The sequence below is a fragment of the Hevea brasiliensis genome, chromosome 14 (assembly GCF_030052815.1).
Source record: "Hevea brasiliensis isolate MT/VB/25A 57/8 chromosome 14, ASM3005281v1, whole genome shotgun sequence".
In the NCBI taxonomy this organism is placed as follows: Eukaryota; Viridiplantae; Streptophyta; class Magnoliopsida; order Malpighiales; family Euphorbiaceae; genus Hevea; species Hevea brasiliensis.
Window position 1 is genome coordinate 20199630 of NC_079506.1, and position 18063 is coordinate 20217692.

At 32.4% G+C, this 18063-nt stretch overlaps 1 protein-coding gene across 1 annotated transcript in view; it reads left to right on the top strand.

Annotated features, from left to right (window-relative positions):
• Positions 1-17851, top strand: part of LOC110653206 (protein ACCELERATED CELL DEATH 6) — a 31897-nt gene extending 14046 nt beyond the window's left edge. Inside the window, exons 5-6 of the mRNA XM_058134409.1 lie at positions 16730-17034; positions 17351-17851. Of these exons, the coding sequence (XP_057990392.1) occupies positions 16730-17034; positions 17351-17851 (806 nt within the window). The remainder of the gene's footprint in view (positions 1-16729; positions 17035-17350) is intronic.
• The last annotated feature ends 212 nt before the right edge of the window (positions 17852-18063 follow it).

The window sequence follows — 18063 nt, forward strand, 5'->3', positions numbered from 1 at the left end:
ATTGATCATGATTTTGACAGAATTTGGGCAGGGTTTCTTCTTGAAAAGTGAAGGGTTGGATGTCCCAAAACACCTCCAATTGGCTTCATACCAATTGGAGTCACACATTGTCAGTTAGGGTTCAACAAACACACTGGACTCATTGAGTCCCAACCTGCAGAAAATTTGACACTCCCAAAATTCAATCTCCTCCTTCTCCAAACTCCAAATAAGCATACATTCACTTATATTATCATCAATCTCAACACAATTATGTCAAATTCAAAAATGTCACAAAATCCTCACTTCAAGTGTATAACCCTAATTTCAAACATCAAATTCACATATATAACCATGAAATCAATTACCACATATAATACCTTGTTAATTAACTTCCCTAACTAAACTAAAACTAACAAAATCCATCATTTTCATGGTTCCTCTAGGGTTGCCGAATTCAAGGGTTTCTTTTCCAAATTTTTCTTTTTAATTTCATGTAAATCTTCACTTGGTTTAGCATGATTTTCATGCTTAAAGAAGAGATTAAGAGTTTTGAGCACTAACCTTTTTGGTTGTCTTGCTAAACTTCAATTTTTTTTTGCTTCTTTTTGGTATCTATAGCTTCCTTAGGGTGTAGGGAGTATTTTTTGTAAAGGGAGCTATGAGTTTTGGTGTGTGGAAGCTTGGAAAATCAAGCTTGAAAGCTTGACAAAAATGGTGGAGAGGAAGCACAAGGGTGGATGGCAAGAGAGAGGGAGAGAGGGGAAGAAGATGGAGAGAAAAGTAGGTGGGTTTTGTCTCTTGTGCTTTATATATTTATGTGTACTTAATTTGTTTTAAATTTTCATAAACCATTTTCTTTTCTTTTCTTTTCCTTTCTTTTCTTTTCTTTTCTTTTCTTTTTCTTTTCTTCTCATTTCCCTAATTCAAATTCATAATTTTTAATTTGTGTTAATTATTTTATTCTCTAAATTTTTATTTTGACATTTAGGTCAAAATTCACCTTTGGGGTGAAATGACCAAAATGCCCTTCATAATGCATATCGGTTTATTTTTATTATTTTATTTTCTCAAAATTTTTCCTATAATTTCTTAACATTTATTTCATCAATTTATGCCTCCTCACTATAGTCTAAGCGTAGTTTCAGACATTTTGACTGTCCGAACAGACATTGGTTGTCGGAACAGTAAAATGTATGGACTACCTATGGTGAAGGCGTTACAATTATTCTCCTCTAATAAAAATTTCGTCCTTGAAATTTACCTGATGTGAAGAGCTGAGGGAACTATTGTCTCATAGTCTCCTCGCTCTCCCATGTCGCTTCTTCCGTGTTGTGGTGTCTCCACAAGACTTTCACTAGTGGGATCCTCTTGTTTCTGAGTTCTTTCACTTCCCATGCCAAGATTCTGACTGGTTCTTCTTCATATGTCAAATCAGGTTGCACAATTATCTCCTCTGCTGAAATGACATGTGAAGGATCTGATCTGTATCTTCTGAGCATCGACACATGGAATACACTGTGGATCTTGTCTAGCTCAGGTGGTAAAGCTAGCTCAGAGGCTCTTTGGACCCACACGCTCAATGACATCGTATGGACCAATAAACCTAGGGCTCAACTTACCCTTCTTACCAAATCTCAGCACTTTCTTCCAAGGTGATACCTTAAGAAACACCTTATCGCCAACCTCATACTCTATATCCTTCCTCCTCAGGTCGGCATATGACTTCTGTCTGTCCGAGGAGACTTTCAAATTGTCTCTGATGAGTTTCACTTTTTTCTCAGTTTGTCTCACTAAAATCTGGGCCCACTACTTTCTCTTCACCCATTTCTTTCCAGCATAAGGGAGTCCTACATCTCCTCCCATGCAATGCTTCATATGGAGCCATTTTTATGCTGACTTGGTAGTTGTTGTTGTAAGCAAACTCTACCAAAGGAAGATACTTCTCCCAACTTCCTTCAAAATCAATGATGCAGCTTCTCAACATATCCTCCAATACCTATCATGTGATTCATGTCATTTTTAGTAGTCTTTTAACATCTATAATAATTTACTAGGTTTTAAGGGTTATCTGAATCACCCGTTCTGACTGTCCATCCGTCTGTGGATGAAAAGCCGTACTGAAGTGTAGTCAAGTGCCTAAAGACTCCTGTAGCCTCTTCCAAAACCTCGAAGTAAATCTCAAGTCTCGGTCAGATATGATCAATGTTGGCACTCCATGTAGCCGGACTATCTCATCTATGTAAAATTCTGCTAATCTCTCTAATGAGTAGTCGGTTCTAACTGGTAGGAAATGAGCTAACTTTGTTAATCTATCCACAATTACCCATATAGTATCATGCTTCCTCTGTGTCAATGGTAGCCCAGTCACAAAATCCATGGTGATGTGATCCCATTTCCACTTTGGTATGGATATAGGTTGCAACAACCCTGATGGAACCTGATGCTCAGCCTTAACCTGCTGGCATGTCAAACATCTAGTCACAAAATCATCAATCTCTTTATTCATTCCAGGCCACCAATAATGTGTTTTCAGGTCTTGGTACATCTTGGTACTTCCTGGGTGCATAGCATGGAAGCTACTGTGCGCCTCTTTCAAGATATTCTTCTTTAGTTCCTCATTTCTTGGTACACATATTCTACCTTTATAGTATAGGCACCCATCTCCTTTCAACTCATAATCAGTCTCCTTCCCCTCTTGAGTTTTGCCCATACAGTTAGCAACTTTTCATCCCTTAATTGTGCTTCTTGTATTTGCTGTGACAAACTTGGCTTTACACACAACTCAGCCAAAAGTACCCCATCCTGTGCTAAAGACAACCGAGCATTTAATGCTCTCAAAGCCATCATGGACTTCCTACTTAAGGCGTTAGCCACTATATTTGCTTTCCTAGGATGGTAGTCGATCACACAGTCATAGTCTTTAAGGAATTCAATCCATCTCCTCTATCTCAAATTAAGTTCCTTCTGAGTTGGCAAGTACTTTAGACTCTTGTGACCAGTGTAGATGTAACACTTCTCACCACATAGGTAATGCCTCCATATCTTCAATGCAAATATTATTGCCGCCAATTCCAGATCATGAGTTGGGTAGTTCTTTTCATGTGGCCTTAGCTGTCTAGAAGCATAGGCAACTACTTTCCCTTCCTGCATCAGAACACACCCAAGCCCATTGTGAGAGGCATCACTGTAGATCACATAGTCTTTCTCTGACTCTGGCTATGTCAACACTAGAGCTTCTGTAAGCATAGCCTTCAGCTTCTCAAAGCTAGTTTGACATTTATCATTCCAGTTAAACTTTGCATTCTTATGCAGTAACTTAGTCAGTGGGGCTACTATAAGGGAAAATCCCTTCACAAATCTCCAGTAGTATCCAACTAACCCCAAAAAGCTTCTAACTTCTGTTACATTTCTGGGAGGCTTCCATTCAACTATTGCTTCAATCTTCCTTGGATCTACCCTAATTCCATCTGCTGACACAATGTGTCCAAGAAAGGATATCTCATCTAACCAGAAGTCACACTTGGATAACTTGGCATACAACTGCTTTTCTCGCAGTGTCTGTAGTACTACTCTCAAGTGTTCATCATGCTCCTCCCGGTTCTTAGAATACACCAATATATCATCTATAAAGACCACAACAAACCGATCCAAGTAGGGATGAAATATGCGGTTCATTAGGTCCATGAAAGCTGCTAGTGCATTTGTTAGCCCAAATGGCATCACTAGGAACTCATAGTGTCCATACCGACTCCTGAAAGCAGTTTTAGGAACATCTGTCTCCTTCACTCTCAACTGGTGATAGCTTGATCTGAGATCTATCTTGGAGAATACTCCAGCTCCCCTCAACTGATCAAACAGGTCATCTACCCTAAGTAAAGGGTATTTGTTTTTCACAATCACCTTATTCAACTGCCGGTAGTCTATACATAGCCGAAGGGTACCGTCCTTCTTCTTTACAAATAGCATTGGTGCTCCCCCAGGGTGACACACTAGGGCGTATGAAGCCCTTGTCTAGTAACTCCTGTAACTGAACTTTCAACTCTCTCAGTTCAGTAGGTGCCATCCTATATGGAGCAATGGACATTGGTGCAGTACCCGATATACCCTCTATAGCAAACTCCACTTCTCTATCGGGTGGCAAACCCGACAACTCTTCCGGAAACACATCCAAAAAATCACATACAGTGGGGATCTCCTGCATGCTTGGGCTAGTCTTCCTGGTGTTAACCACATGTGCTAAGAAAGCCTCACAGCCCTTTCTTATCAATCTCCTGGCTGTTGTGGCTGATATGATGGTGGAAAGATAACCCGTTCCTTCACCCACAACTGTAATCACATCCCCATCTACTGTCCGTAGTGATATCCTCTTTAGCCGATAATCTACCATCGCCTGATGACGTGATAACCAGTCCATACCCAATATCACATCGAACTCATGGAATGGTAGCTCAATCAAGTCAGCTAAAAACTCATACCCTTGTATTTTTAGAGGACAACCCTTGTAGACCTTTTCACCATGACATTATGGCCTAAAGGGTTTGTGACTTGTATGTCCTCCTCTAGCTCCTCTACATATACCCCTCTATCAACTGGTGGTGTGATACACACATATGAATGTGTGGAACCCAGATCAATTAATGCACATACTAGTAGGTCATAAAAAGAAAATGTACCTCTAATGACATCAGCTGGCTCTGGCTCATCTCGAGCTCTCATGGCATAAGCACGAGGTACTACCCTAATCTCCTGCCTCTGGACTATCTCTGCAGTAGGCCTCTGTGATGTGCCAGCTGTATCAGGCCTCGCAGGTCTCCTACCCTCTGTGTTGTTGGGGCAGACCTCTCTATCTGAGGCGGAGCAGTGGGAGCACTAGTGTTCCTCTGTGGACAATACTTCAGGAAGTGATCCGTAGACCCACATCTGAAACATCCACCCGTCAACAATCTGCACTCTCCTCTGTGGGGTCTACCATAATGTACGCAAGCAGGTGGTGGGGCTGATCCCCGTGTAGCTGCACTAGGTGAACTACCCACTGATGCACCAGATTGTCCTCCTCCTCTCCTTGGAGCAAACCGAGACTTCTGTTTCTTGCCCCTACCCTGAGTCTGACCCTGAGACTCCTTGGGCCTCTTACTACCCGTATCTACTGAACCGGACTGACCAGACCCAAAACCCCTCTTGCGTTGCCTATCCTTTCTGGACTGCTTTTCATTTCTGACTCTCTCCACATCAGGGGCTGATGCTATCAACAGAGAGAAATATGTGAAGTGGTGAGATGTCACTATCAACCTGATATTGTCATTCAGTCCGTCCTTAAATCTTCTGCATTTATCAACCTCTGTCGGCATCAACTCCAATGCATATCCACTAAGTCTCACGAATTTCTGCTCATATTCGGAGACTGTCAGCTGCCTCTATCTCAGTGCCAGGAATTCTCTCCTTTTGGCCTCCAAGTACACATGACTGATGTATTTCTTTCTGAATTCAGCCAGAAAGAAATCCCAGGTGATCTGTGCAGGCTGTACCACTCTAGATACTGTCACCCACCATTTATATGCATCCTCCTGTAGCAGTGACAGAGCACACTCCAACTGCTGCTCTGGGGTGCAGTGCAACTGCTGCAATACCCTCTCTGTCCTCTCCAGCCAATACTCTACTGCGGCTAGATCATCATCCCTCTTACCTCTGAAGTCAACTGCCCCATACTTTCACAGTTTCTCTAGTGGAGATCTATGTACAGGTTGCTGCTGTGGGGGTGGAGGTGGCTGTACAGGTGGTGGTGGTGGTGGTGGTGGTGGTGGTGGTGGTGGCTGTGGCTGTGGCTGTGGCTACGAAGGTGGAGGTGGCTGTGGCTGGGGAATGGCTCCGGTGATCTGACGGAACAGCTGTGTCATCTGTTCATAGAAGGCCTGCTGTGCCCTACTCACAGTACCTTGAGATGACTCTACTCTACTACCACTTCTCCCCCGACTAGGAGTAGGTGCGTGACTCTCTACTTCCTCCTCTATCGGTCCTGGAGGTCTGCGCTCTGAAGGATCAGATGCCATCGATCCTATAAAACAGACAAAGAAATAGATCCGCATTAGTGTCACCTCGACTCTATTTAAAGGCCCATGTATGTGATGCACTCTATCTATTTCTAACTATTTAGGTCTAGGACCGCCTAAACCTCTGCTCTGATACCACTAAATGTGATGCCCCTCACCCGTCTACTGTATAGCCGAGCAAGAAGTGCCACATTCGGTGCCGGAGCACCCTATCTTGTCTTGTCATGTCTATTGTAAATTTTACTGTCATTTAAGTCAGGTAATTTATGTGTAGAATTTTTTTTTTATATCTTATTTTTGTGGAGACCCGAACAGATCCTTCTCTGTTTTATTAGCATCTAGCGGGTTCCACTATCACTTGTTAACATATTCATAGTCATCTCACATATTTTCATATCATATTCTCTTTTATCATATCATTCACAACTATTTATGAGATCTCAAAATGAAGTATTATCTATTGCATTCATATGGAAATTCATAGATAATAAATTATAAGTTTTCATTTAAATCTCAAGTTTAATTTCAAGTCCAAAATGAAATACATCATAAACTAGTAATTACATCATGACTAAACATAATGAACCAAAATACTAGTCTATACATGGGCCCTACCAAAATACAAAAGACCGGTGAGGTGACTCTAGACAGTAGTAGATGCAGTGTGAGCTGCATGTGCACTCTTGGTCTTTGCTTCTTGGTGATCTCCAGTACCTACACGATGGAAAACCAATGCGCTAAGCATAACGCTTAGTGGTGCATAATTTATAATAACAATAATTTGACATTTGAAATAATATCTGCAACTTATAATTTCTGGGTCTTTTATATTTTTATTGCTCTTTGGAAATACTTAACATTATCGGGATCTTTTATGATTACTTATTGTATTTTAAGTCTTAATTAATTTTTATCAGTGCCTAAGAAACCTATAACAAATTATAAAAGCTGGATGCACGGGTGTATACTGGTTAGACAGCCATATGTCTATCCAGTATACATCTGTCAGGCATGAGGCCAGCTGTCGGGCATGAGACCCGCTGTCAGGCTTGTAAAGCCAGAAATAAAGTAGGCACAATGGCCAGTAAGTAGGCATATAGCCTGTAGAACAATCATACTAGATATATATTATCAGTTCATGATTTTCTCGATAGGCAGTACTGCTATCTGTAGTCCCTAATTGGTATACCAATTTATCCAAACTAAATAAATAAGTCTAGGTATATTATGGGCAATTAAACATTTTTAATTAATTTAGCACTATTCACTGTTACTATTTTCTAGTACTGTTCATTGGTACCATTAATTTCATATTAATAGGACATTAGTCCCAATTTACATATTTATATTATTTTTAATATTTAATTTTTCTTATGAGTATTTTAATAATCATATATAGCATTTTTCCCATGAACCTTTCTTTAGGTTCATGTTGATGTGTTATTTTTATCTAGGAATTTGACTAGGTTAGGATGTTTATTTAGTCATACTTCCTTTATAACAATTGCTCCTCTATGTTTAAACTTGAATTTCAGTTTTTAAATCACTGAATTTGGGATTATAGAACTCAAGTTATGGTCAAAATACCAAAGGAACAGTATTTTGGACAAATTTCTGGGTTGGTAGTTTTAGTGACTCAATTTGTGCTAACAATTTGATTTGGTTAAAGGCAAAACTGGGTCAAGTGGTCTTCATGAAAAGTGTAGCCCTATGTCTAAGCTTTCTATTGATGAAATTTTAGGTCATTTGGACCCGTATAGAGAGAGTTATGAAGTGTTCATTTGGTCATTTTTTAGGTTGGCAGTTTTAGTGACACAACTTGTGCTAACAATTTGAGTTAAAGGCAAAAGTGGGTTAAGTGGTCTTCATGAAAAGTGTAGCCCTATATCTAAGCTTTCCATTGATGAAATTTTAGGTCATTTGGACCTGTATATAGAGAGTTATGACCAAATGAACAGTACACGTACTGTTCATTTGGTCATTTTCTGGGTTGGCAGTTTTAGTGACCTAATTTATGCTAACAATTTGAATTGGTTAAAGGAAAAACTGAGTCAAGTGGTCTTCATGAAAAGTGTAGCCCTATGTCTAAGCTTTCCATTGATGAAATTTTAGGTCATTTGGACTAGTATAGAGAGAGTTATAACCAAATGAACTGTTCATTTGGTCATTTTTTGGGTTGACAGTGTTTGGTCATCTGGGTTTGGATAGGGAATTGATCATGATTTTGACAGAATTTGGGCAGGGTTTCTTCTTAAAAAATGAAGATTTGGATGTCTCAAAACACCTCCAATTGGCCTCATACCAATTGGAGTCACACATTGTTAGTTAAGGTTCAACAAACACACTGGACTCATTGAGTCCCAACCTGCAGAAAATTTGACACTCCCAAAATTCAATCTCCTCCTTCTCCAAACTCCAAATAAGCATACATTCACTTCTATTATCATCAATCTCAACACAATTATGTCAAATTCAAAAATGTCATAAAATCCCCACTTTCAAGTGTACAACCCTAATTTCAAACATCAAATTCACATATATAACCATGAAATCAATTCCCACATATAATACCTTGTTAATTAACTTCCCTAACTAAACTAAAACTAACAAAATCCATCATTTTCATGGTTCCTCTAGGGCTGCCGAATTCAAGGGTTTCTTTCCCAAATTTTTCTTTTTAATTTCATGTAAATCTTCACTTGGTTTAGCATGATTTTCATGCTTAAAGAAGAGATTAAGAGTTTTGAGCACTAACCTTTTTGGGTGTCTTGCTAAACTTCAATTTTTTTTTTACTTCTTTTTGGTATCTATAGCTTCCTTAGGGTATAGGGAGTATTTTTTATAAAGGGAGCAATGAGTTTTGGTGTGTGGAAGCTTGGAAAATCAAGCTTGAAAGCTTGACAAAAATGGTGGAGAGGGAGCACAAGGGTGGACGGCAAGAGAGAGGGAGAGTGGGGAAGAAGCTGGAGAGAAAAGTAGGTGGGTTTTGTCTTTTGTGCTTTATATATTTATGTGTACTTAATTTGTTTCAAATTTTCATAAACCATTTTCTTTTCTTTTCTTTTCTTTTCCTTTCTTTTCTTCTCATTTCCCTAATTCAAATTCATAATTTTTAATTTGTGTTAATTATTTTATTCTCTAAATTTTTATTTTGACATTTAGGTCAAAATTCACCTTTGGGGGTGAAATGACCAAAATGCCCTTCATAATGCATATTGGTTTATTTTTATTATTTTATTTTCTCAAAATTTTTTCTATAATTTCTTAATATTTATTTCATCAATTTATGCCTCCTCACTATAGTCTAAGCGTAGTTTTGGACATTTTGACTGTCCGAACAGACATTGGTTGTCGGAACAGTAAAATGTACGGACTATCTATGGTGAGGGCATTACAAATAAAATATGTTAAAAAGGAAAAGATGATGAATAAAAAGGATAAGAATGAAAAATATGATAATGAAATTGAGAGAAAAGAGAAGAAAGAGAAAAAATGAGTAATGAGGAAAGAAAATGAGTAGTGGTTTATATAAGCAAATTAGTAACTGATTTTAGCAATCGATTGTTAGTTGTTAATTTCTTTTAAAAATTTGGCAGGAATTTTTGGGGGAAAAAATTTTACAATCGAATCGCAATTGGTTGTAAAATTAGTTGCAAAAATCAGTTGTTATTAACAATCAATTCGATAATTTGGTTGTAAATCAAAACTTAAAAAAAAATGGACGAGAATTTTATGGGGAAAAAGTTGGTTGCTAACACTAACTGATTTTAATCAATTGCATATATTGGTTGCTGTTAGCAACCGATTCACAAATCCGTTGCAATTAAAAATAGATAAATAAATAAATAATTGGGCAAAATTTTTTTGGGGAAAAAAATCTATTGCAAAATTAGTTGCTATTAGCAACCGATTTTAATGGATTGTAAAAATCAGTTGCCATTAGCGACCGATTCGCAAATTAGTTGTAAATAAAAATAAAAAGGTGGGAATTTTTATGAGAAAAAAATTTAATAACTGGTTTGTAATTGATTGCAAAAATAAATTACTATTAGCAACTAACAAATAATCAGTTACAAATAAAAATCGATTTTAGTAACTGATTATAAATCAATTGCTAATAGCAATTGATTTTTGCAAACTATTGTAAGTCGATTGCTAACTTTGGAGCCAATTAAAATAATTATTTAATTTAATAATCGATTTCCTAAATCATTTGTTGTTAGCAATATATTTTAATAACTGATTTCTTAATCAATTGCTAATTATATATTTAAGGTTTTTTTTTAATATCAATTAGCAACCGATTATAAATTGGCTACTAATAACAACCAATTTAGCAACCTATTCTTAAATCGGTTGCTAAATTTATAAAAATAACTATTTTAATTAAAAACCAAAATCATAAATCAATTACAAAATTAGTTATTAATAGCAACTAATTTCAGTTAATTACAAAAATCGATTGTAAAACTGATTATTTTTTGTAGTATATATATAAATATAAGAAAGAATAACAAAAACTATACATAATATCAAACTACATAAAATATAAAATCATCCATATTTAGTTAGAGTTTGAATGTCATTAAAATAAAGTAAAATAATATATATTGTTAAGTTTTTTCTTATATTAAAATAAAATCAATTAAATTAAGAAAATTAGATGTTAATTTCTTTAGATATTAAAAATAATATAAGTACAAAGGATATAATTAATTTTTTTAAGAAAAATTGTAACAATTACATATTTTCAAAAATATTAATTTTATTTTAAATAAATAAACTTTAAATTTCAAACTAACTATAAAAAATTGAAAGAGAAATTGTATAATCATAATTTATGATTTATTATTATTCTTATAAAAATTTAAAAGAAAAAAAAAACATAAAATTGAAATTTATTCCAATTCAAATTAAAGTTGAGATACGATTATAATATATCCATCTAAGTTGAGATATGGTGAGTAAAATCTAGGCACAAATTAATCTGTAAATTGATAATAGTAAGTCACAGGGATTTTAATAATATTAAAATTAAAGTTCATAGATTTTTACATACAAATTAAAATCAATGGACTTCATTGATACGATAACTTAAATTGAGAGATGATGAATGAAATTAACTCTAATGGCAAATTATGTTTTCCTTTTCAGCTACAACTTAAACTAAAAGAGTAGCTAAGAAAGAAGTGGACAAAAATAGAGTAGGTAGAAACTAGAAACTTTGAGATAAGGGAGTATTAATGGCTTGAAAATGAAAGGTTAAATATTGATAAGATTTATATCGTTTTTAAAATGATTTCAACTTATCACTGAATTGAGGTACACATAAAATTAGAAATCCTTTCTAGTATAAAGAAAAAAAATTCAAAAAAAAAATCATTAATAACATTCAATCTAATTCACAATAAATTAAAAAAAATTATTTTTAATCATTAAGAAATTTATCTTAAATAAATTATTATTTGTGCTAGATATGTAAATTAAGAGTTTTATTAATTTTGATAAAAAATTTTATTAATTAAGAGTTTTATTATTATTTCACTTAATTTAATTTAGTAATCCCATAAATAGGGAGTACTTGAATGTGAAAATTGTTTGTAAACAATAACTTCTATTTTAATTTCTTGTATGTGTAGATTTAGAAATTGCATTTTTAGGTAAGAAGTTTGATAAAGGAACAAACAAGATTTAGAAATATTAGTAGAGGATTGACACTCGAATTAACGAGGTTAGACCAGGCGTAAGACGTAAATGGTGCCTAACACCTTTTCCTTACATACCCACTATCCTAAACCTAAACATTAAGCTATGGTAATGATCGTTGTAGAGCCTCTGCAAGAAGTAAGTTGTCATCTATAATCCTATCAGAAAATTGAGTGCATCAATCAAGTCCATTTAGTTGTTTCTTCAGAAATTGATGCCTCAATCAGATGTCTCTTAGAAGAAATAATGAATATGTCCCGATTATTACTTAAGTGGTAACTTCTGTCTACCTATGCCCTTAGCACAAGTCCTTGATACCATAATAGTGTTATAGGAAGACAGTACTTATCAATGGACTCATATCTATTAAGATTATATAAATTACATGTTTATGAAATGTTGTCTAAAGATGTGATACTTAAGTGAAATCTATGTGACTCCACTATCTTTTCTAGATATTACTTGATGCACTTTATGTGATCTTAGAGGATGATTTTTCACTTCACACCACATGACTCCCACAAATATAGTCATGAACTACATAGATTTATCCACGATTTAAATGCATATCTTATTCTCAAAATAATCATTGCTCCACAAATAAATCAAGTGATAGTCTTTTTAAAGATGCCAAGAACAAAAGCCAATACACTACCACTTAGTGCATGCACTTCTAACTTTTGTTTATGTGTTTTCTCCTCTATTATTAATGAAGACAAACACTTGACTATTTATAAGTCATTACACCTTTTGACCCAATAATTGCATCACTTCATGCATGTAACTATTAAGAAGAGTTGCGTCTCTTTACATCTTTTAAGCAATATGTATGAGTTTTGGATTTTGCACCCTTTTGATAATGTACATGATTTTTCATGCACTTGTTCTTGTTCCTGGTTTTAAGTCTAATAAATCTGGATTGACCCACATGAATGACTCGGACTATATTTCCAATAGTTTGCTTCCTTGCCTTTGGAACTCTCTTTCACAATATCTTACTTGGACTTGAATTCGTAGAATTATAACTGTGAATTTTATTTCTTCATTTTTGTGTTTTGGAAGCACGTAAGAAGGTTAGGTTTTTTTTTTTTTTTTTGTTTAAAGCAAAGGAATAATTATTAAAGATAGTCCAGAATAAACATAGAACTAAAGATCACAAATGCGTACGTGTAAGAAGATTAGTTACAGAAGGACCTGGCTGAACCACCTTAGCTATGGGTGATGGTTGGAATGATTCAAGAAGCTGATACATGTCGCTAGTGGCATCAGTGGGCTAGAAGAAGCATTGGTCAGTAAAGTATATGATTTATGCAGGAAATGATTTAATAAAAAGTGGAATATTAAAATTTAAATTAAAAATTAAAAATAATTTTATAGAGGCAACAAGTTTGAAGTTACCATGTCGAATCTCCACTAATTGCTTGCTTGGTTGAATAATTAATGTCAATAAAAAAAAAAAAACCATAAATCGAAAGAAGGCAAATTAAGCACCAATTTGTCAATGAAAATTAAAAATGAGAATGTTAACTTGATTAAAAATATTAATAAGGCAATAAAATTTCAAGAAAAAATTACATGCCCAATCTAATTTATAAAAATAATTACTTTTAAATATTTATCCATAATAAATAAATTTAATTAAAAGTAAAATTAGAACACTCACAACTTCATTTAGTAATCATCATATGTTATCTTATTTATTTTATAATATACACTAATAGAATCCCTCAATTATAATTTATTATTTTCCCTAAAATAAAATTACAGTTTAATATTAACAAAATTTAACATGCATGTATTTTATAGTTTGCACATATTTATATTTCAAATTTATGCTAAAAAAAATATTTTTCATGCTTAAAATCTATTTGCTTTTTTTTTTTTTTTAAAGAAAATGCAACCCTTAATAATAAAGCTGGTTATCTTATAGAGTTTGTTTCCTGTGTTGTTATTAGAATTATTGTAAAATATATTTTTAACTATATAAAATAAAATTGATAAAAATTACTTTTTAAATTTAAATTTAATATTTTAATTATAAATTTTAAAATAATTGTTTTATATTCATTTAAATTTAATTAAAAAAATATAAACTTTAAACCTTATAAATTTTAAAATAGCTTTAATATTATTAAATTAAAGTTATTAATTCAAATCGTTAAAACTCTTTAATACTATTAATACGTATTAGCATTTTTATTTCATATACTTATAACTTTATATGGTGCAGATATATAATGTTTTTCCTTTTTGCACTATATTTATATTTTTTAAATTATTAGTATTACTTTTTAAAATAATATTAATAGGATTGAATAAAGATAATATTTAACATATTTTATCTCTTTAATATATTAAGTGGATTAAAAAATTTTGATATTTAAAACATTGAAAATGATCGTAGAATTTAATTAATCTCAAAATATTTAATATCTTTAATTTGTATTTTTATTTTACTGCTAAACTTTTTTATTATTTTTATTAATAAGTTTTTTCAATATTGTAAAATTTTCATTAAAAAAATGTGAGATAGGAAGTATAATCCATATAAAAAGTAATAAAAATAAAATACGGGGTAATTAATGATAAATTTAAAATATTTATATGTATATATATTAAAATAAAAAATAAATATATAAACTAAAAATTATTTATATACTAAAATTACACATGCAAAAGCACACTTGAATTAAATTCATTGTTTTAATAATAAATATTATTGTTATTAAAATTTAAAGAACCGGTTGAAATGACGAATCAAATTTCAAAATAGTCCATATTTGTATTAGTTAGTGTGATCTAATTATTTTGATTGGTAGGATCAGTAAAATTTAAATTGTTTTTTGAATAAATTAATTATATTATATTTTAAATAAGATAATTGTAGAAATTATCATTTATTCAATAACATTTTAAAAACTACCATTAATTTATGTCTTAAAAAATAAATAAGTTATTTTAATTAATTATACCATAAATTAATTTAAAAATTACTAGTAAAACAGGAAAAAATTCATTTAAATTAAATAAACAGGAAAAAATTCAGTTGGGACGATTTATTAAATAATTCAGTAGAGCAAGGAGAACTAATTGGAAGATACATTTATAATGATGCAAAATATATGTAATTCAAAAAAATAAGGAGAATTTACAATTTAGTTATTGGATTTTGCCTTATATTATATTTTAATTTTTAGATTTTGATAAATTAATTATTTAGTCTTTAGATTTTAAATAAAATTATATTTTAGTCTTTAAATTTTGAGAATGAATTATTTAATCTCTTTAATATTAATATATAGAAAAATTTAATTCTTATAATTTTAATATATATAATAATTTTATTTATTGATAGGATGACTAAATTATTTTATATATTAAAATTATAATGACTAAATAATTAATTTTTTAAAATCTAAAAATTAAAATACGTTATAAGCAAAATCTAAGACTATAAAATTAATTTTTAAAATTTAGAAATCAAAATACAGCATAAATTAAAATTTAAAGATTAAATTATAAATTAAAAAAAAAAACAATTTAGTGAGAACAAATAAAAGTAATTCAATGAAAACAAAATTACAAAAAGACGAACATCAGAAGCACTTTTTGAAAGTCAAGTCATTGCCTCACTGGCACTCACTGGCGCCATGGGATGATGAGTGGCGACTCATGAACATGTTAATTTATCACTCGCCTGTTCATACGTCTGCTCATACATGTTAAATTTTTAACTAACTAAATTATTAACTTACTCTAAAATTACTAACCCATTTGAAATAAAAAAAAAATCAAAACCAACCGAACTAAAATTATTGGATTAGTTATCAATTATAATCGAATTAATTAAAAAAAATAAAATATATATTTTAGATTAGTAATTAATTAAAAATAAAATATATTTATAATCTTTTTTATTTATAAAAAATAATAAATATGATTATTAAAGAATATTTACAAGTTGATTACTATTATTATTATTATAATAATTCATAAAAATAATAACTATAACTAATATATTGCTAACTATTATTATTATAATAATAATTCATAAAAATAATAACTATAACTAATATATTGCTAATAAAATTATAATTAATATATTAATAAATTAATAAAAATTTGATTATTTCAATTAATTTAATTATCAAATTAAAGATAATTAAATTAAAAATTAAATTAAATTAAATTTATTTTTACTAAAACAATTAAATTTCATCGATTGTAATCAATTACTCAGTGTTCACCCTTAATGTATTTTCCTCTTTTACATGATAGAGACAATATGAGATAAAAAAAAAAAAAAAAAAACAATAATCAATGAAAACAAATATACTTCCTGTGCAATATTTTAGAAGTCAATGCCTCACTAGCACTCACTGCCCATGCTGGGACCCCCGAGGATGAGGACTTGTCAACACTATTTTTTTTTTAAGTAAAAATAAAGTATATTAAATAAAGTGTAGAGAAATTTTTTTAAGTAATGTAAAATAATAAAAAATAAATTATTAATGTAATTCTCCAAATTTTTTAAATTTATTATTTTATGAGTAATATTAATATTATAATTTTATTTAAATTTTAGGAAATTATTTGAAATTTTTTGGATTTTTGAAATCAGATTTAATTCCCCGAAATATAAAATTTTGATGATTTTTAAAAATTAATTTAAAGATCACGTGATAAAACTAAAAATATATTTGAAGTCTACGAATTTTTCTGAGTTTTCTAGAATTTTTTCGAAATTTTTAGGCCTCGTTTTCTGTCCTAAGGCAGAGTAAAAATTTAAAATTTTATATTATGAATTGAACCGCCGAATCGAACCAAACTGAATCGGACCAATCGAATCGAACTGGCCCTTCTCTTTTTCTTCCTTCTTCTCCCTCGCGCGCCCGACCTCTCCTCCTTCCCTTCCCGTTTTCTCTCTCCTCCCTCACCCCTAGGCCGCGCCGCTTCCCGCTTCAATCTTCTTCCAATTGTGGAAACGTTACTAGAATTTGATAAATCTACTGCCTATATTGGTGAGAAAGATGGAAAGACACCTCTTCATCTTGCGATTGTCCGCGGCGGTAGCCATTTAAAGGTGGTGAAAAAAATTATGTCAGACTGCCCAGATTGCTGCGACCTGACTGACAAAAGTGGACGGAACGCTCTCCATTTTGCTGTAAAAAGCAAGAGTTTTAGAGGAGTGAAAACTATTATTGAAAAACCTTCCCTGGCCAATCTAATTAATCAGAAAGACATTGGTGGGAACACTCCGGTCCATCTACTCGCTGCTTTTGGCTCTCCTGGTCTTTCTGTTTTACAACACCACCTAGTGTTGATAAAATGGCTGTCAACAATGAAAATTTAACTGCTCTGGACATGGTGGGAAAAGAGATGGAGCTCAGCAATGCGATAATTTTTCGGGTACACCAACTGAATTTTATGCCTTTATGTCATCCCACAAATTGTAGACATTGATTTCTTTTTCTTTTTTTTTTAGCTTCGATTGTGATTTCAACTTCAAACTTCATAGACAATACTGAGCCAAATTTAAAAATTATTCACTTCTATTGGTAAGCATTGATTTAATTTGGAACAACACAGTGAATGAACTTTATTTCATGTTGCAGGATTTTAGAACAAGAAAACCACGGATGGTTGGATATAAACGAGGTCGTCATTCAAAACTGCTCAGAACACTTGGTATCATGTCAAGACTCGACAGTGTGCCTCTAAGTGATCTCCGAAAGGCAAGTGAATCCTATAACGTAGTTGCCACCCTCATGGCAACAGTAACTTTTGCGGCGGGTTTCACCTTACCTGGTGGTTTCAGTGATCACGATGGTCCTGACGAAGGAACAGCAATTTTAAGTAGAAAAGCAGCCTTCAAAATTTTCCTTATAACTGATGCCCTTGCGTTTTCCATCTCCATTGCTGTTGTGTTTATCAATTCCTCATTGACATTTTTCCATCCAAAGAGGAGAAACTACTATACGATATTCTTTGCGGTCACTTTTTACACTGTTTTTGCCATGGCATTAATGGCGGTGGCATTCATGACAGGTGTGTATGCAGTGATACCACATTCCTCGTCAGGTCTTGGGGCTGCCATTTGCGTCATCATAAGTTAGCTTGCCTTATTCACTATCTCCTGGCAATATTATCCCTTATTTCGTGATTATTAGATTAATTGTTCTAGTGTATGTGCAGCCAATCGTTTGTTGCAGGTGTAAAATCACCTAATTTCATGTAAATATATATTTTATAATTAATAAAGGTTATTTTATCTTTAATATTTATATTAACATATTAGTGAATATTAACAACATAAAGTGAAGAAAAA